Source organism: Sminthopsis crassicaudata, chromosome 5 (genome assembly GCF_048593235.1).
Source record: "Sminthopsis crassicaudata isolate SCR6 chromosome 5, ASM4859323v1, whole genome shotgun sequence".
In the NCBI taxonomy this organism is placed as follows: Eukaryota; Metazoa; Chordata; class Mammalia; order Dasyuromorphia; family Dasyuridae; genus Sminthopsis; species Sminthopsis crassicaudata.
In genome coordinates this window covers 201,903,523-201,925,384 of record NC_133621.1, presented here as the reverse complement: position 1 = coordinate 201,925,384, position 21,862 = coordinate 201,903,523, and the positions used below count along the sequence as shown (strand labels likewise).

The window sequence follows — 21,862 nt, the reverse complement described above, 5'->3', positions numbered from 1 at the left end:
GTAGCAAAGAATTGGAAAATGAGTAGACGTTGATCACTTGGGGAATGGCTGAACATGTTGTGGTACATGAACATAATGGAATATTATTGTCATATAAAAATGATGAACTAGCTGATTTTAGAAAATCCTGGAAAGATTTACATGAACTGATAATGAGCAACACAAGCAGAACCAGGAATACATTGTACACAATAACAGCAAGAATGTGCAATGATCAACTCTGAAAAACTAGTTCTTAGCAATTCAGTAATCCAAAGCAATCCCAATAGACTTTGAACAGAAAATGTCATCTGCATCTAGAAAAAGAACTAAGAAGACTGAATAAAAATCAACACATGTTATGTTCATTTCTTTTTCTGTTTTTTTTTTTAAATCTCTCCCATGATTTTTCCATTTTGCTCTGACTTTTCTCTCCCAACATGATTCATAAAGTAATGCATTTTTAAAATAAATAAATTTACTAGAAAAAGTGCTCCTACGGAAATTTAAAATAAGGTAAGGATGGGTATTGCTCATAATTAGACTGTGCCAATATGAAAAAGTTGATAAAGTTACCAAAATCAATTTATGCTTTTTATATTCCATCAACCAAATTAATAAGAGAAAACTTGATAGAACTTGATAATATCAAAACAAAACTAATCTGGAAAAACAAGAGATCTAAAACATGAAGGGTAATAATGAAAAGAAGTTTTCATGAAGAAGGAATATGAATTCCAGATTTCAAGCTAGATTACAAAGCATTATCAAAACCACCTGATGTTGGTTAAAGGATAGAAAGCTAGATCAATAAAACAGACTAGAAAAGGGGCATTTATAGATAGCAGAATTCAACAGTCCAGTGTTTGATGAAGTAGAAAACATTAATTACCTATGAAAAAACTGCTTATTTGATAAAAACTATTGGGAAATTTCAAAACTAGCCTCACAGAAATAAGTCTTAGACTAACACTTTACATCATATTCCATAATATATTGTAAATAAATACCTGACTTTAATATTAAAGATGATATCATTTTTAAATCATGGGAAACAAATCAAATACTTCTCATATTAATTGGTAAGAAATATTATTTTAACAAAATGTTTACTGAAGCAATTATAAAAGACAAAACTTTTGATAACTTGGAGAAAAAAAAGGATTACCTTCACAGTAAGCATTATCCTCTCGAAGGGCCCGAAAACCATCTTGACAAATACATACTGCCCTGTCATTTAGATTCTGACAGACTGAATTCTCCATACAATTATGTTTCACAGAGCAAAAATCATGACCTATAGAAAAATTAAATGACTTCAGATAAATTTCAGAAAATCAAATGTTTCCTATTTTGTGCTTTCTTTATTTTTTTTCCTTTGATTTTTCCTTCACTGCTATTCTTACCTAAAAGAAAGAGATTGCTTACTTCAATATCATTGAACTCAATGCCAAAACATTCTACTTTATTTCCAACTCAAATTATTTTTCCTGCAAGGTTTTAGTTGAAATATTTTCTTTGCCTTTTCTGAAAAAAAGAATTAGTAGATGTCTTTAGCCCAATCCTATTATTAATGCATGAAAGAATTCTGTCAAGTGGTCACATTATTCAATTTTGCATGGCATATTTCTGTTAGACTGGATATCCCCTCAATTTTCAATTCTTTGCCACTATAAAAAGAGCTGCTAAAATATATTTATGCAAATAGGTTCTTTTCCCCCTTCTTTCATCTCTTTGTGAGGAAGAGTAGTATTGTTGGATCAGAGAGTATGCACAGTTTTATAGCCCCGTGGGGATAGTTTGAAATTGCTCTACAGAATGTTTGGATTGATTCACAACTCCACCAACAGTGCATTAGTGTTTCCCCACATGTCCTCCAATATTTGTCATTTTGTTTTTTCTTTTTGTCATATTAGTCAATTTGATGAATGTGATGTGGTACCTCAGAACTGTTTTAATTTACATTTTTCTGATTTTTATGTGACTATAAATAGTTTGAATTTCTTCCTTTAAAAACTGCCTTTTTATTCCTTTGATCATTTATCAATTGGGGGAATTACTTGTATTCTGATGAATGTGAATCAGTTCTCTATCTATTTGAGAAATAGGGCATTGGGCAGCTAGGTGGCGCAGTGGATAGAGCACCAGCTGAGTTCAAATCTGGTCTCAGACACTTAACATTTCCTAGATGTGTGACCCTGGGCTTAACCCCAGCCTCAAAGAGAGAGATGAGAGAGAGAGAGAGAGAGAGAGAGAGAGAGAGAGAGAGAGAGAGAGAGAGAGAGAGAGAGAGAGAAAGAGAAATAAGGCATTTATCAAAGACATTGGCTGCAAAATTTTTCCCTTAGGTTTCTGCTTTTCTTCTAATTTTAACTGTATTGATTTTGTTGGCAAACATTTAAAAATATATAAAATTGAAATTATTCATTTATATTTTAATGGCTATATCTTTTTTGATTATAAGGTAAACTATTCCATGCTCTCCTAATTTGCTTTTGGTATCACCCTTTATGTCTAAATCATGTAACCATTTTGTCCTTATCTTAGTATATGGTGTAAGATGTTGGCCTAACTTAGTTTTTGCTACCCTGTTTTCCAGTTTTCTCAGCAGTTTTTGTCAAATAATCAGTTCTTGTCCCAGAAGCTGGGGTTTTTGGGTTTATAAAAAACTGGATTATTATGGTCATTTACTACTTTCCTTTATTACATAATCTATTCACTGATGCAGCAGCATCTATTTCTTTGATAGTGTAAGAAAGTTTTGATTACCACTTTATAATATAGCTTAAGATCCACTATAGCTAGACCACATTTTAAAAATTTTCTTTCATTGATTTCCTTGATATTCTTAATCTTTTGTTCTTTTAGATTTTTTTCTAGCTTTATCAAATTATTTTGGGGAGTTTGGTTGTATGACACTAAATAAGTAAACTTATGTAGGTAGAATTGTTATTTTTATTTTATTGGCTCAGCTTACACATGAATAATTGATAATTTTCCCATTGTTAGATTCAACTATATTTGTGTGAAGACCAAAATTGTGTGACTAATCAAAACTTAACAAATTTTAGGTCTCTTTATTTATTTTTTAAAGAGTCAATCAGGGTTAAATGAGTTGTCTGTGGTCACAGAGATAGTGTCTAGATCAAATATAAATTGAGATCTTCCTGATTCTAGAACCAATGTTCTAGACACCGAACCACCTAGAAGCACCAGATTTGTTTTGATATAAAATAAAACTAGAAGAATTTATAAATCATCATATCCACCACATAAAATTTCTCAGAATCTCTTTCTTCTGAATCAATTGTTTAGTGATCATTCTAAGTTATTAAATTATAATATATAAACTAGAGAGCTTTTAATGGAAGTAAAATGATTATATATTATTCACACACTTCCACATTATCTTGTGTGTAGTTTTAAGCATGGTTTTACGGTTACTAATGCTAATATGATTCATGTATGATAAAAGTGAAGGAAAAGTGAAGCTCAGAGTAAAGTGATTTAACTAAGGTGACTGCATATGAAATGGAAAGAACATTGGATCTGAAATTTTGAGAGTAGGTTTGAATAAGTTATTGGTTTGAATCCTGATTCTTTCATTTATGACTTCTCTATTTCTGATATTCAATTTTCCTAGGTCTCAGTTTCTTCATCTGTAAATATGTTTAATTAAATGTCTTCTAAAATTCCTCTGATTTCCCAATTAATAATACTATAAAACAGAAAACTTAGTTTAAAAATTGAGATCCTCAAAATTGCAAATTGATTATCCTAATAAATGTAGGTTGATTGATTCATCTATGTTGATAAGCAAAATACTTTGACTCTATTAGCACTTTTTGTATGCAATATTGGAAGTTACCATCCTTATTGTTATAGTGGTGAGTATCCTTACCTGTTACTTGTGAGACCAGTGTTTGACATATAGCCCAGATTTTGGCTGCTCGGTGGTACAATAGATAAAACACAGGAGTCAGGAATTTAAATATTTACTAGCTCAAATACTCACTAGCTAGCTGTTTGTTTACTCACTCACCCTGTTTGTCTCAGTTTCCTCATCTGTAAAATAAACTGAAAAAAGGAAATGGCAAGTCACTACTGTATCTTTGTCAAGAAAACCTCAGATGGGGTCACAAAGAATCAGACTTCCCAGGTTTTTCTAAAACCATTTGTTCATTGTGTATAATAGGATTTCATCATAATCATACATCACAACTTATTCAGCCATTCCCCAATTTTTGAATATTCCCTCAATTTCCAATCTGGCTCTTATGGAGAATACATTGTTTTTTGATTTAGTGCCAGTCCTGGAATCAGGAAGATTCTAAATTTACCTCAGTTTCAGACACTTACTAGCTGTGTGACCCTTAATCTATGTTTGCCTCAGTTTCCTCATCTATAAAGTGATAATAACATCATCTAGTTGTGAGGATCAATTGAGATAATAATTGTAAAGTGCTTAGAATAGTGCAGCACAGAGTGCAATTTTCATGTGTTTTAGAATATTTGTCTCACCTTCCATATGGACAAGTAAAATCTTTGTTCCCATTTTCGCTGTTCTTCTGGATAAATGTCATAGCAAACTGCTTTGGCACCAAATTCTCCCAAGTCAATGAATAGACAGTAAATCCACTAATTATTTTGGTTATATGTAGATGTAATTTAATTTTAAAATTCAAAGAATCCAAAAATTAAATATAGACTGGCAGACAGTAAAAAACAATATGCTTGTCTCCATAAGATTTGAATTTTTTAAAGTTATAACAGATCTTTGGGATATTCTATTTTGTATTATGTTAATTTGTATGTATATTAGCACTTTCATCATATGTAGCAAGCTTGTTTTGTGAAAAATCATATTTTAACATACTCTCTCTTGGTATCTACATTCTCATACCCACCAAATGTTTATTAAAAATTCTCTTTGATGTGCACTTACATAATTCTTCCTATCACTTTTATTCTATTTATACTAACATATATGGATCCATAAAAGTTTTATTAATGAGATTTTAAAAATATATATCTCCTTCCAATATGTACCTCAATGACATCTCTAATATAAGGGAAGGAAAACAAAATATGAACATTATTATATATATCTATGAAGATCCTGTCTTGGAATCAGAAGAGTCTTGATCAAAGTTCTACCTCTGAAAAATGTATGCATCTCTAGGCAAATCACTTTCATTTTTAGCACCCTAGATAATAACCTAACTAAGATTATAAATTGCAAAGAAAGTGCACATATACATTATTAAAGGGAATTTCTTCTTCCAAAATTCTCTATACCAATGAAATCATAGAAATGCAAAAAATTAAAAGCTTCCATTATGTTATTGCTATTTATGTCCTAAAATTCTTAGGTTCTCTCTACAAAATTAAATGTTATTTAAATTACTTAATTCATTTTGTATTATATATTAAAGAGTATATAAAAAGTATGATATAGTTAATTTATTTTTCCAAATTCAATTTTATTTCTAGTTATAACTTTTTCCCCTTCCACCACTCTCTCCACTATTTATGGTAAAAGCAGAAAAAAATCAACACCTACAAATATGTATAGTCAAGTAAAACAAATTCTCACATTTTCCATATTCAAAAAAAGAAGAAACTCTAATCTCTATTCTGAAGTAATCACTTCTCTCTCTGGAGGTGGACAGTAACATGAATTCTTTGGAATTGTGGTTAGTTACCACGTTGATCAGATTTACAAAGTCTGTCAGTGTTAATTGCCTTTATAATGGAAGATTATGGCAAAATTTGGTTGCCTGGAAAGTTGATCAGAATTGTATGCCAGTTCCACAATAGTATGCTCGCCTAAGTTCTGGATAATGGATGACGCTCTCATGCTTTCCCTGTCACCAACAGAGTGGTGCAGGGATATGAGGTTGCTTCTGTGATTTTAGCATGATGTTTTTGGCAGTATCAGAAATTTTCAATGAGGACAAAAATGGCATCAAGATCAGATACCATACTTTAGGGAAATTATTTAACTTAAAAAGGCTACAAACTAAGACTATGCTCTACAAGTTTTGTTTGCAAATAAGTGTGTATTCAATGAAGCCTCTGAGGCTGAGAGCCACAAAGTATGGATTAATTCTCTGCCCCTTATGCAAATTCTGGTCTAATAATTAACTCACAGAAAACACAGAGTCTCTACTCAATAGCACTACACCATACATATGTGGAACCATTGGCTACAGCAGTTGGAGAAATTTTGAATGCACACATTGTTAGAGCTAGTTGATTGTTTTGGAGACTCCAAAATAAAGTAGGAAAGAAAAGCTATTAGGATGCCTACCAAACTAAAGGACTACAGAACTGTTGTATTGACTTCATTGCTGCATTACTGTGAAACCTGGATAGCATACCAGTGCCATTCCAGAAAATGGATTTGTCTCCATTTGAATTATCTTAGAAAGAATCTGAAGATCACCTGACAAGAAAAAGTACCATACAAGAGGACCTGAGTTCAAATCTGGTCTCAGATACTTAACACTTCATGGCTGTGTGACCTTGGGCAAGTCTCTTAGCCCCAACTGCCTCAGCAAAAAAATAAAATTAAATTAAAAAAAAGAAGAAACAGTACCAGATACTGAGGTCCTTTCTCAAGGTGAACTGCCAAGCATTTAAGGTCTACTGCAGAGAATATATATATCAGGTAATTGCTATATTGTTCAAATGATAAACATATACTTGTGTAAAAGACTATTCATGGAGAGCTCAAGCAAGGCAAATGCTCACACAGAGGTTAGAAGAAGCTATACACTCAAGGTCTCTTTTTGAAGAACTTTATAATTGATTGTGAGACATGGGAGACACTGACACAGAACTATTCAGCATAGAATGTTTGAATCAAAGAAGGAGTTATGTCATATATATGTATATATATGTATACACATACATATGTATGTTTTTGTGTATATGTATCAAAGAAGGAGCAAAACAGAATTACAGTAACTCAAAAGGAACATAAGAGGCACACTCTTAAAGAAATCCCCCCCTACTAATGTTTGTGTGGATTATTTGTGCCCAGTCTGTGGTACAAACTTCCTGATATAATATTGGTCTGATCAGCCATAATTAAATATCTTGACTCTGGTATAATGGTATCTTTTTGATCCTCTTTGAGCATGAAGGACAACAGCCACCAACTATATTTATAATATTAATAATATATAAATTGTTATCTAGGATCTATTCATTTCACTTTGCATTAACACATACAATTTATAGAGTTTTATAAATTACCCTCTTCATATATCATATATATATATTTATATATGATGTTTTCTTTGATCTTTTTGGTACATAGATATCAAATGTAAATAGAAGTATTTCTAGGTCAAAAGTTTCCAAACTGTAAAAACTTTTGGAGCATGTATAAAAATTGTTTTCTAGAATGGTTAGACTAGTTCACAATTCTATTGACATTGCAATAGTGTTCATTTCTCCAGCAATCCCTCTAGCATTTGTCATTTCTGTGTGTTATGTTTGCTAATCTGATGGGTGTATTTTTCCAATCATTAGTGACACAGGAATTTTTTGATAGGGCTATTAGTAGAATAGATTTCTTCTTCCAAAAAACAGCTTCTTCATATCTTTTGTCTATTGATCAGAGAATGTCTTAATCTGATAAATTTGAATCAGTTCTCTATATATCTCAGAAATTAGACCAAGGAGAAATTTGCTGCAAAGTTACCCCACCCCCTCCCCGCCAATTTCCCTTTCCTCTTTTAATTTAGCTGCATTGGTTTTATTTGTGCAAAAGCTTTTAAAATTTTTTATGCGATCAAAATTGTCCATTTTGCCTCTTGTAACTCTCAATCTTTTGTTTGGTTATGAGCTTTTCCACTATTAATAGATTTAATAGGTAATTTCTTTCTTGCTCCCTTACGTCGTTTGTGATGTGTTTAAATTGCACTTATTTGGAGCTTCTCTTGGCATATGGTATGAGATGTTTGTACAGACAGTTTCTGCCAGATTGCTTTCCAATTCTCCTAACAGGTTTTTTCAAATAGTCAATTCTTGCCCAAATGTCTTGGATCTTTGGTTTTTCAAATACTAGACAATTTGGTTCATTTACATCTGTATGTTGTGAATCTAATCTGTTCCACTGATCAAACTCTATTTCTTATTTACCACCAGATTTTTAAAAACTATTATGGCTTTGTATAGTTAAACTAGGCTTCCTTCCTTCTCACCATTTAAAATTAATTTGCTTGTTATTCTATAGAGATTGTTCCTCCAGATGAATTTCATTATTTTTTTATATCCCAATAAAGTAATCCTTTGGCAGTTTGATTATATAGTACTGAATAAATAGTAGTGTCATTAGTTTTACCTTGTTGGCTCAGTTCATTCATGAATAATTAATATTTCTCCAATTATTTAGCTCTGCCTTTATTTGCATAAAGAATATTTTGTAATTGTAATCATACAGTGCTTATATATCTCTTACCAGGTAAACTCCCAAGCATTTTAAAGTGCAATTATTGTAGATGAAATTTATATCTATGTCTCTTTTTACTGGATTGTTTTGGTAATGTCCAGAAATGTGAATGATTTCTGTGGGTTTGATTTATATTCTGCTAGTTTATTAAAGTGGTTGATTGTTTCAATTAGTTTTAAGTTGATTTTCTATAGTTCTCTTAGGAGACCATCGTATCATCTGCAAACAATAATTTTGTTTCCTTTTTGTCTATGTTTATTCTTTCCTAATTTTCTTGTTTTAGCTTCAAGTGGAATGTGTGGCACATATTAAATAGTAAGGGGATAATAGACATATTTGTTTTGTGGCTTATTGGAAAAATATTAAGTTATCCCCATTAAAGATCATGCTAGCTCTTGGTTTTGAATGAATACTATTTATCACTTTAAGAAAAGCTATGTTTATTTCTATGTTTTAATATAACAAGTGTATTTAGCTGGAATGAATTTTGTTTCTTACAAAGAGTATTTTCTTTATTTCTTAATAATCATGATTTTGTTCTTTTTTTAAATCATTCTTAATATGGTCAATTTTATTTATAGTTTATTTCACTCTGCATAATTTGCCTCTATTTATTGTTTGTTTCAGAATTTATGCCCTTCTCTCAGCAATGAAAGATATGATTGGCTTTTCTTCTCACTTTTAATGATATAATTTTAATATGCAGGCAACTTATTCATTTTGAATTTATTGGAGAATATGATGTAATATGTGGATCAAATCCTAGTTTCTTCTAGAATGCCTTCAAGTTTTTACTGCAATACTTTTTTAAAACCAAAAAGGGATTTATAAAAACTGAGTTTCATTTTCTGTTTCATTGGTCTACTTCTCTATCTTTTATCTAGTTCCAAATGGTTTTGATGACTGATATTTCATAAGTTCTCATCTTCTTCATTTCCACCCCCCCTTTTTTTTTAACTAGTTCTAGCTCTTTCAATTCCACAAATGAATTTTATTTTTGCTGAGGCAATTGAGGTTAAATGAATTTGCCCAGAGTCACATAGCTAGAAAGTGTTAAGTATTTGAGGTCAAATTTGAACTCAGGTCCTCCTGACTTCAGGGCTGGTGCTTTATCCACTGTACCACCTAGCTGCTCCATCATTTTTTTTTAAATCTAGCTTTATAAATCATCTCAGGCGGTTAACTGGCACAGTGGAAAGAACACTGGACTTAGAATCAGGAAGACTCACCTTCCTGAGTTCGAATCTGACCTCAGACACTTACTAGCTATGTGACCCTAGACAAATTATTTAATCCTATTTGCCTCAGTTCTTCATTTATAATAGCAGCAGGAGAAGTTAAGTGCAACCACTCCAGTATCTTCCAAGAAAACCCCACATGGCATTATGAAGAGTCAGACATAACTGGAAAATGCTGAACTAAACTAATAAACCATCTTACAAGTGGTATATTAGTATAGCTTTGAAACTGTAAATTAGCTCAGTCATTTTTATTATATAGTTAAATAATCAGTCTTATGAGTATGAGGTGGTACCTCAAAGTTGTTTTTAATTTCTTTCCCTAGTGACTTAGAACTTCTTTTTGATATGGCTAATGATAACTTCCTTTGAAGGTTTTCTTTTTCCTTTGAAAATAACCTTCTTATGTCCATTGAACATTTATCAATTGGGGAATGACTATTTATTTTATCTTAGAAATTAAATCCCCATTAGAACCCCCTATTTATCTTAGAAATTAAATCCCCATCAGAAAAACTTCCAATGAAGACTTTTCTTCAATTTGCCACTCCCAATTTTAGTTGCATTGTTTTTGCTATATGAAAACTATTTCTTTAATTTTACATGATCAAAATTGTCCATTTAAATGCCTATGAACTTCTCTCTTATTTGTTCAAATATAGCTATAGACTTAACAGGTATTTTTTCCATGTTTTAATTTCTTTATGTGATCTTTAGTTTAAACCATGCATCCATGTGGAGATTGTTTTAATATATGTTGTGATATATTTGTTGTTAGTTAGTTCCTGTTAGACTACATTCTCGTTTTCCCAAAAGTTTTGACCTAACAACTGGAATATTTGGATTTCTCTAATACTAGGCTACTGAATTAATTTGCTTTGCACATTGTGTACTCAAATTGTTTCACTGACAAACTTCTATTTTTCTTACCCCCTACCAAACTGCCTTTATTATAACTAGGTGTTATGATTTGACATATGGTGCTGTCAGGCTCTGTTCCTTCTGATTTAAAAAAAACAAAAAACAAAAAACAAAAAAAACCTAATTCCCTTGATATTCTTGACTTTTTACAGCTCCTGATGAATTTTCCCTTTTTATGTCTTTTTTAAAATCCTTTGATAGTTTGATTGTTTAGGCACCTAATAAGTTAATATAGGTAATACTGTTAATTTTATTTATGGTACTCAGTCTACCAATGAGCAAATAATATTTCTATTATTATTTAGCTCTGCTTTTTATGTGCAAAGAGTGGTTTATAATTGTGATCATATAACTTCTCTTGTGTTTTATCAAGTGAACTAAATATTTTACCCTTTCTCTTGTTATTTTAAATAGAATTTTTCTTTCTATCTCTTTCTACTAGATTTTGCTGATAAAATGCAGAAATGCTAATTATTTATGTGGGTTGGATTTGTATAGTGCAACTTCAATGAAGTTGTTAATTATTTTAATTAGTTTTGAGTTAACTCTAGAGTTTTGTAAGTAAATAATCAAAACATCTGCAATAACTGATAATTCTGTTTCCTCTTTGCCCATATTTATTTCTTCAATTTATTTTTCTTATAGATATAGTTAGCATTTCTATTTTGAATAATAACATGATAATGGAAAATCTTAATTTATCACTGATCTTATTGCAAAGATCTGTTCATAACAACTCTTTGTTTTAGATAAACATTATTTAACATTTTAAGGAAAACTCCATCTATATCTATGCTTTCTTGTGGTTTTTTTTCCTTAAGAAGAGCATTCTATGTGACCACATTTTTGTCATAGAAGGAAATTGGTAAAATTTTTTTAGCTTAATTTTCAAAAAAGTTTATGTAGTATTGGGATTATTACACGCTAATTAGAAGTATTTTGATACAAATATAATTAATTACACAAATCATCATAATTATCATTAATTGTTGTTTAAATGTTTGCTACAATTTACTTGTAAATCTGTTTAGAACTAGGGATTTTTTTCTTGGGAGTTCATTTCTGACTTGTTTGATTTATTTTTCTAAGACAGAGTTATCTATTCACAGTTAATCTGGACAGTTTATATTATTGTAAATACTCATCCATTTTTATTTAGGATATCAGTTTTACAAGGTTGGAATTCAGCAAAATAGCTCAATGAAGTAGCTCTTAATGATTTTTTATTGTAAAATCAACTTTTTCATTTTTGATATTGGTAATCTGATTAATTTTAAAACAAAGTTCACTAATAGCTACTTATGTTATTGTTTCTTTTCTTTAAAATTGCTCCTATGTTACTTATTAATTCATTTTTCTTTGTTTTCAATAATGTTAATCAATCTTTTGATTTTTCAGGTTTTCTGTTTAGGTTTTTTTCGCTTGTTAGTTTTCTAGGTTTTTAGCTTCATAGCCTATTCATTGATATGCTCTTTTAAAAAAATGATAATTTTTTATTTTCAAAATACATGCAAAGATGGCTTTCAAAATTTACCTTTGAAAAACCTTGTGTTCCAAATTTTTCTTCCTCCCTTCTCCCAAAACCTCCCCAGAAGCAAGCAGCCTAATATATGTTCAACATGTATAATTCTTCTATACATGTTTACACAATTGCCAAGCTACACAAGAAAAATCAGATTAAAAAGGAAAAAATGAGAAAGAAAACAAAAAGCAAGCAAACAACAACAAAAAAGGTGAAAGTACTATGTTATGATCCACATCCAGTCCCCAAGGTCCTCCTTCTGGATGCAAATGGTTTTTTCCACCACAAGTCTACTGGAATTGGCCTGAATCACGTCATTGTTGAAAAGAACCATGTCTAATATGCTCTTTCTTGAGTGGTAGGTTAAGATTAGATTTGAGTTTAACAGAAAAGGCTTTCAACAGTTTAGAACATACTAATGAACTTACAAGAGATGAATAAAGACAAAAGATATAAATTAAGTCCCAAGTAAAATTAGGATACATTTGTAGTAATGTCCTCACAACAACCTGGGAAGTCGATCATACAACTGCATGAAGATGACTGGTTGATAAGGGCCCAGTTATGCTTGGATTTTCCCTTTCTATTTAATTACATAGAATGTGTGTAGATATGCCAATCTGACATTCATAATTTTGGAGAATTAATTCCCAGTTATAAATGCCTAAGGAGTTAGTATTATATGATGATGAAAAGCCTACCAGTTGGTTTCAGAGATTGAAAGACCCTAAAGAAGCTAAGCTAAAACTATGGAAACATACAAAAGATTTGGATAGATAATGTCTTGGTCTCTATCCTGGAATTTTTCAAGTGAGGAGAATTGATTTGATCTTCTTAGGGAAGTTAGGAAGATGGGAAAAGATGGCCAATATTCTGTCTGACTCTTTTTTGGTTTGTTTTTATTCTTTTTTTTTCTTAAGTGAGTAATTATGTTGAAATAGGAATATTCAGGCATAATGAATTTTTTTAAATCATCAAAACCATCAGAAGTTCCATTGGCAACTGGAGTCAGGAGGAGAAGTAGCCAATGACAGAAGTGCCTGCAAATGGAGTTAGAAAGAAAATCCTGAGAGGACTGGGGAAGTTTCAGGGATCATCCCTTGGGTTGTAGACAAAAACTGTTCATGGACTTTAGAAAGGCACGAATCTTTGTAGCCCAGTTGAAGAGCTACAATTAAAGAAAACTTTATAAGGTTTCCACAAAGATGGAAAAAAGACTTTATGGGTTAAGTGTCAATTTTTCCTCATGGCATCCTGAAAATGAATTTTAAATTTGAACCAACAATCTCCAGGGAGTCTCTGTGTTGAAGGGTAGAGTATATCCATGGGTTAGGGAAGAGGGAGGAATTTTTTAACTTCTATTCTTACTATGTTCCCAATATGAATTTCCTTTGTAAAAGTTAAGTGATATCAATTGGTAGAGGCCACATGGGATGGGGGTTCAGGAACTATTCCTTTTGTGATCCTACTCTGACAGTGTAGTGCAGCAGAAGAGATGCTATAAAAGTATGTGTACATTTGACTCTTTGGCTTTCTCCAGAAATTCTCTGAAGTCCAAGATGACAAAATAAAAAATCTCACCATAAAAGTGATTCAGATTTGGTAAAAGGCACAATGTAGGAATATTAAGGTAATAGAGAAAGCCATCTCATTGAGATTAGGCAAAAGGGAAAGGGTTTTTTAAAGTAAAAAATTAGGATTCTTTGCAAATCATTTTCTCATAAAAATTTACTTGATATCAATAAGAATTAATCATCAAAAAGAAAATATGTACATAAACCATCACTTATTTTTGACTTACCTTTGCAAACCTTGCAGCAGCTATGAGGTAAAGTAATATGATGGGATTCTGGACAGTTCAAGGGCTGGCAAACTGAATTTTCCACAAACTTCATTGTTTTATCCTGTTAGACAAAAGTTTGATGATATAAGAGCAACTAATATTTTGGAATTCATATTTATTTTTTATTGTGATAGTTTTGGAACATAGTTGACCATGGACTTGATGGCGTAAACTACAAAATTTCCCTCTTTAATTTAAATGGTCAAATGTCCTCTTCCCTGATATACTGGTACAGATGCTTGGCAAAAATTATAAAAAACCACAACTGTCAAATTATGATCCAAAATAAATTTTGCAACTGTTATCATACATTGTGCCATCAGTGGTCTATCATTCAATTAAGACCATCAAATATTGGACTTGGGAACATTTAATTTGATTATTTTGTTTGGAATAAAATGGCTTTTTGTATCTTATTAAAAAACAGTTGTCAGTTCTTTTGTTTTTTTAAATGAAATGAAATGAAATTTTATGAAATAAGTACACAATTATAATCTATACAATTTATTTTGTGTGTATGACTTTATTCTGGTAGTATTTAAAAGAGGAAGCCACGCTTTTCAGTTATTATTATGGAACCTCCTTGGATTCTGGCTTAATTCTTCAGATTAACTTCTCTCCATTTCATGTGCTACAGTTCCAATATTGTCAACTTTTTACCATCATTCATTTTCCTTTCTACCCGGGATTACCTACATCAGTCCTTGATATTTTTCTTTCTGGTTTGGGATTTTTTTTTTTTTTTTTGCTTTGAACTAAGGGAAAATTTGTTATTACATTGTAAATTTCATAATAGTACAAGTACATATTAATTCTCAAGATGAGACCACTAGAATTGGGATTTACTTTCAACACTGAAAGAAGACTAGATTTTTGACTACAAGATAATAATATAGTAGGAAGTACTTGCTTCTAGGTAAGTTCTTAATATTAGAATGTTCTAATATTAAGACAAATTCATTCATTCATTAACTTATTCATTTATTCAGTATTTGTTAATTATCTATCTCTGATGCTTGTAAAAATATACAAGCATAGTTGATAATAATTTCACAATAATAGTTGATAAGTGGTTCTTGCTTTTAAATAGTTTACAACCACCAGATATCTAAATTTACCTAAATTTAGAAAATGAATTAAAATGGGGACTTTTTTCTGATGTTAGATATCTATGTATATGTAGTATTAACGTGAATATCACTACTCACATTCAAACATGATCTTCAACCAGAATATCTGGACATTTAAAGAAGGAGAATTTGAATATGGAGCAATAGCACCCATACTGCCAACTAAAATCTAAATTGATTAGAGAGTAAAAAGTGGTGTCTTGACTTTAAGATTGAACTTGTTCTTAGAAAGAGTGAAAGAAAATTCGAAATGTTCAGTGAAATATTATTTTAAGTGGCATCTAGTCAGGAAACTTGATTATAGTAAAGTATATTTCATTATCTTAATGGCGGTGACCTCAAAAAATTTTTTTAATGAGGAAAGGATCCTTTACCTGATTTGTGAACTGATGATACACTCACATTAATGTACCATTAAATGAAGTCATGAAAAAAAATTCTCATGGCTTTCAATTTCTATTCTTTTTAAAATACTCCAAACAAGTCACACAACTTAATTAAGCAGTTTCACAAATATATTATCATAAATGCAATTCCTTCAGAATTTTTCTTTTTTTCTCCTTCTTATTAAACTAATCAACAATAGCCCTGATATTATGATCTTTAAAAACAACAGTAATCTTAACTTAGCTATATTTATAAAACAAAACAAAACTTGAATTTTTAAAACAGCTTTGCTTCTCTAACTGCAATAAATTGCAGGCACAATGAAGTGATAACTAAATATAACAGTACTTAATTCAAGAAAATTATAAAAGAATTTCAAAAAGTTATTTCAGAAAGGAATGCAAACTTAAATGTTCAATCTATAATTCTAGCCCACATTTTTATAGTGCTCTAAATATACATTGGTTCAATCCATTTTCACCAAAAAACCTGTGAATTGAATTCTATTGTTGTCAAATGACAGGTAAGACAACTGAAGTTCAGACAGGCTAAATGATTATGTTCACAGACCCAAATCTACTTTTCTGGAGCAGGATTTTAATCTGACTTCAAGCTAATGCCCTATTAACCATTATAAGTGGCATTTTGAGTTCACATATATCTATATATTTGATCAGAGGTCTAAATTAAAAAAAGTTTTGTTTCCCAGAATAAGTTGGGTAACCAAGTTCTATAGTATTCCTAGAAAAAGCTTCTCACCACAAATTTTCTACCTTTTTATTCACAGTGGAATTGCATTGAAAAAAAATTCAGGTTCATGATTTCTATTACAGGTAATCTGTATTAAGATAGATACTTCTGGGAAATTGCACAATTCACTTTAATTTTCTTGCCTCAGATCAGTAATGTAGAAAACTAATTTAAAGGAGAAATAATTTTGTCCTTCTTGACCTAACTTCAACTTCAGTTTCAGGTAGTTATAGAATGTAGCCATGCATTATGATGTTTTAATGTATTATTAAGGTTATATTCTGTAACTGCTTTACAAAATGAGAATACTTCTCTGGCTAAGTCAAGAAGAGTTTGGCTGAGGAAACAAATTTGCCATGTCCCTAAGTGTTGACATCTTTTCCTGTCTTTTTCCTTTCTTCTTTTATTTCTATGACTCTTAATAACATTAGATTTCCTAAAGGACGTGGTTATCTCACTGTATTAGAATGTAAACACTTCATCTTTTAATTTAGTCCCTTTTAATTGCTTTCTCATATTTATTTATCATTTTACATTTTTTGACTTGAATTTTTGTATTTCAAATTTTCTATTCAGCTCTGGATTTTTCATCTAGAATGTTTAGAAGTTTTGTTAAAGTTGTTTTCCGTGGATATAATTTTACTAGATAGGTTATTCTTGGTTGTTAATCCTATATCTTCTCCCACTTGTAATAATTTATTCCAAGTTCTTCCTTTCTTTAAGGTGATAAGCTACTAAATGTTATGTAATTCTGACTGGTTGCTTGATATCTGAATTCTCCATTTCTGACTGCTTGAAGTTTTTGTCTTTGACTTGGAAGCTCTCAGTTTGGTTATGATATTAATAGGAATTTTAATTTGGGAGTTTCTTTTGGTAAGTGGCCAATGCATTATATTTTCACCTTTTCTTCTGTTTCATACATGTCCCAAAACTTTTCCTCCATGTTTTCTTAAAATATGATATTTAGATTCATTTTTGGTTATTGTTTTTGGGAAGTTCAATGATTCTTAAAGTACTTTTCCTTTAAACATTCTTAAAATATATTTCAGGTAGATTGTTTCTGATGAGATACCTTACATTTTCTTCTTTGTTTTTCCACAGGGTTTTAACTCTCTTTTAATAGTTCTTGCTGTATCATAGAGTTATGGACTTCTACTTAGTCCAATATAATACTTTGGTAATCTGTTCCTTGGGTAAAGTTTTATATCCTTCATATTAAACTATTAATTCTGCTTCCAAGTTTTCCCCCCATTTTATGTTCCAGGCTTTTCCTCTATTTCTCTCATCTGCCCCCCTATTTTATTATTCTTGTACCTTAATTTAATTTATTTTAATTTTATTTTATGAAATTCTTTAAAATTTTCTTATAGTAATTCTAGTGGACTTTGTGGTTAACTCTACTTTTCTTTGAGGCTTTGTTTGCATATATTATTTCTTTTTTATGGTTGTATGTCTTTAGCCTATTTGATTTATTAAGGTCAAATTGTAGATCTTTGTTTAGATTATACATTTCTGCAGGGAATCTTGAGGTCATATTTTTAATTTACATTTTTATTCTTTGGAGTCAGGAGTCTGCTTTCTCTGGGTAAGAAGAACTATGGTCTTCAAAGATCCTAGGGGTAGCACAAGTAGGAATCTGAATTCTTTCAGTGGTTTTTAAGCAGTGTGATACAGCGTTTGCCCGAACAAGGAGATAGATTGATTCTTCTCACACTACTAACCTTAGTCTAAGTTTGCCCTTGGTTATAGTTCTGGTAGCTTATTGACCCAAACTGTGTCACCCTGATGGAAGCTTTTGTACATTCAGAGTTAATGAAGTGTAAAATCATCTTTTTTCTGAATGCCCTGCTCTGTTCAATAATCTTGAGGCTTCAGAATGGACTAGGAGCTGGACTAAGAGCTGAATCCTGCAGCTTATTCTCCTTACCTTTACTCTGGTTCCTTGCCAGTACACAGACATAGGCCAAGTCCAAACTGTATCAATCCCTTATCCATGTCCTGGAATATAGCTTCAAGCCCAGCTCTTTCACTCTTTCTTTCATTCATCCCTTATCCATGTCCTGGAATATAGCTTCAAGCCCAGCTCTTTCACTCTTTCTTTCACTCTTTCCAAGTCCAAACTGTATCAATCCCTTATCCATGTCCTGGAATATAGCTTCAAGCCCAGCTCTTTCACTCTTTCTTTCATTCATCCCTTATCCATGTCCTGGAATATAGCTTCAAGCCCAGCTCTTTCACTCTTTCTTTCATTCATCCCTTATCCATGTCCTGGAATATAGCTTCAAGCCCAGCTCTTTCACTCTCTCTTTCTCTCTCTCTTTCTCTCTCTCTCTCTCTCTCTCTCTCTCTCTCTCTCTCTCTCTCTCTCTCTCTCTCTCTCTCTCTTCTCTCTCTCTCTCTCTCTCTCTCTCTCTCTCTCTCTCTCTCTTATCCATGTCCTGGAATATAGCTTCAAGCCCAGCTCTTTCACTCTTTCTTTCACTCTTTCATCCCTTATCCATGTCCTGGAATATAGCTTCAAGCCCAGCTCTTTCACTCTTTCTTTCACTCTCTCTCTCTCTCTCTCTCTCTCTCTCTCTCTCTCTCTCTCTCTCTCTCTCTCTTTCTCTCTCTCTCTCTTTCTTTCACTCTCTCTTTCTTTCACTCTCTCTTTCTTTCACTCTTTCTTTCTTTCACTCTTTCTCTCTCTTTTTCTCTCTCTCTCTCTCTTTCTTTCACTCTTTCTTTCACTCTTTCTTTCACTCTTTCTTTCTTTCACTCTTTCTTTCTTTCACTCTTTCTTTCTTTCTTTCTTTCACTCTTTCTTTCTTTCTTTCTTTCATTCACTCTTTCTTTCTTTCTTTCTTTCTTTCTTTCTTTCTTTCTTTCTTTCTTTCTTTCTTTCTTTCTTTCTTTCTTTCTTTCACTCTTTCTTTCTTATGACTTACCCAGCAAGTGTTAAGTGTCTGAGACCAGATTTGAACTCAGGTCCTCCTGACTTCAGGACTGATGCTCTATCCACTGAGCCACCTAGCTGCCCCTCCATCCATTTCTTCTTAATCCATGCTATATCCACAATCTACAGCCATACAATTGGTAACTTTCTCTTTTCCTGTTCCCACAAGGAGCCAGGCTTTCCTTTCTGGGAACATAGCAGTGCATCAGGCCCTTATCTAGTTTCAGTCTCTCTCCTCAGGCCATGCTGCATTTATAACCTTGCTCTAAGGCCAAAGTGAAATAGTTGCTCCCTACACTTGAAAAATTGACCCACCGTGTTTTCTCCTTACATCTCCTGATCACTACTGGTTATAGTTCTCATCATAGATCTTTGTGGCAGTATTTGTGGCATAGAGTAAGTTGTACTGTTTCCTCTTATCCCATCCCCTTGGATGGATACCGTCCTACTGGTATTTTAAACCTTAGATAAGAAAGTGAGAAATTGCAAGCTAGGAGCTGCCACCAGGTGAGACTCCAATAAAGAAGATGGTAATTTCTCTTCTCACCCCCTTCTCAACTCAATCGTGTAATTTTGGCTACTGGACTAGATACAAGCACTCTGAAAAGCAGGTGCCTCTCCTTATGCTGTGTGCATCTTCAGCCTGTTCCCAGTCTCTGGAAGAAAGCTGTGGAGGAGGAAGAGAGGAGGCAGGTACTTCCCACCATGCCCATAGTGTCCCTCATGTCTCCTGCCTGATCTCTAGACTAAAGGGAAGAGGAGAGATAAGAGCATTCCCTCATGTCCCTTGTATCTCCTGCCTAGTCTTCAGTCTCCTATTGGAGTGGGAGGTGGAGGGATAGATGCCTTCCCCCTTTGTGTGGGAAGAGAAGAGATGAGGTTCTATCATACAAGTCTCTGATATGAGGAGAGAGAAATCTATTCAATCAAGTTTCCAGCCTAGCCTCCTATATGAAGGAAGGAGATTATCATAACTCTTTCTGCTCCAAGTTATTGCTCCTTTGTCTGAAGTACCAAAGGCTTTTAAAGGACTCCATGCTGAGATCATACTACTACTATGAAAATCTGTCTAAATTTTCCACTTAGTGATTAACAAATTCCCATTTAATCAAATCTCTTCCCAGATTTCTAGGGATTCTGAAACCCTGTAGGTCATCAACCAAACCCCAATCCCTATTTCCCATAATTCTTTATTGCCATTTTTATCAACTCATATTTCTTCCTAATATCTCAAGCAAATCCTTTCTTTTCATTGTCTCTTTTAAATTGTCTACTCAATAATAATAGACTTATTTTCATCTTAAATCTTTTCCTTTCCCATTCTTTCCATCTCTTAATTCTGACTAAGACCTGGCTCTGTCCTGATAATACAGCTTACTTAGCTACCCTTTCAAAACCTGGCTGCACATTCATTCATTTAACTTGGGTCAGTGGTTAAGATAGCAGAATAAGAATACTACTTGCTTTCCACTGGCACTCCTAGGATATCCCTGCACCACCATCTCTTGGAAGTTCATACAATTAAGATTTATTATCCAATCAAAATTTTGATTATTGTTATCTACAGATCTCCAAGATGCCTCTCTTTCTTCTTTAATAACTTCAGTATCTGGCTCACATTCTTTTTCTCCTCCCTAACTCTTTTCCTCATAGTTCAACATTTATATTGATAGCTCCTCAAATGTCTTACTTTTTGAGTTCCTTAACTTAGTAATTTTCCATGACCTGCTCCTTCATTTCACCTCAGCTATATACAAGAATGCTCATATCTTTGATTTTTCTGTCACCCACAAATCACCCTCCATATTCATGAACTCAGAAATTCTTTTTTTATGATGACAACATAATAACATTTCTCTCCCTCTGGGTTCCAATATAAAACACTGCTCTTGGCTCTTACTCTGACCTATAATCTTCCACTTTTCTCCCAAGACATCATTTTTGTACTAGTCACACTCCTCCTTTTCCCATTGTGAATTCTTACTGAAGTGGGATGCTCTTCTATTCAGTCCTCTTCTCTTGAATCCTTTGCCATCTTATCATATCACTGATTGTGTCCTCATAACCTTCATCCCTGGACTGACTACTCCCACCATCTATTGCCTTTTCTCCTATACATATACTACTGAATGAAGCTATTGAAAATTATGAAATCATTCTGCTTGGGTTTATTAAAGATTTATTGCCTCACTATATCAACCTTTTCATCCCAACTCAAAGTTTCTGTAGTTCCCCCCCCCCCATTTCTGTCTCATCTAAGAACTTTGACTTCGTATTTTATTGAAAAAATAGGTCATTCAACAAGAGCTTCTTTTCCCTCCTCCTTTCATATCACTCAGATGTCTTCTGCCACTATATCATATTTTCTTATTTCACATTTAGAGGTAATCCTTCTCCTTGACTAGATATAAGGAGCTATTTATCTATAAATGAGGAGATATTTATCTATATCTAAACACAAATAATATGTGTATATATATATATGTGCATATATATAAACACACACACATATATATATACATATATATGTATATCAACTAGATATTTATCTCTACAAATACATACATATACATTCATGTACATACATGTGAGGCTATAATATGCATATTTCTACTTGTCATCTCTCTCTCTGGAAATTCATAGCATCTTCCTTCATAGGTCCAAGTCTTTTCCATGTTTTTCTAAATTAACCA

General features: G+C 32.3%; 1 protein-coding gene across 4 annotated transcripts in view; it reads right to left on the bottom strand.

Annotated features, from left to right (window-relative positions):
• Positions 1–21,862, bottom strand: part of NELL2 (neural EGFL like 2) — a 128,297-nt gene that overhangs the window by 47,835 nt on the left and 58,600 nt on the right. For 3 of the 4 annotated variants that reach the window (XM_074269457.1, XM_074269456.1, XM_074269458.1), the window contains exons 12-13: positions 13,926–14,028; positions 1,148–1,276 (exon numbers count right to left, since the gene is read on the bottom strand). In XM_074269457.1, coding sequence (XP_074125558.1) covers positions 1,148–1,276; positions 13,926–14,028 — 232 coding nt within the window. The remainder of the gene's footprint in view (positions 1–1,147; positions 1,277–13,925; positions 14,029–21,862) is intronic. The other variant, XM_074269459.1, reaches the window with a different exon arrangement.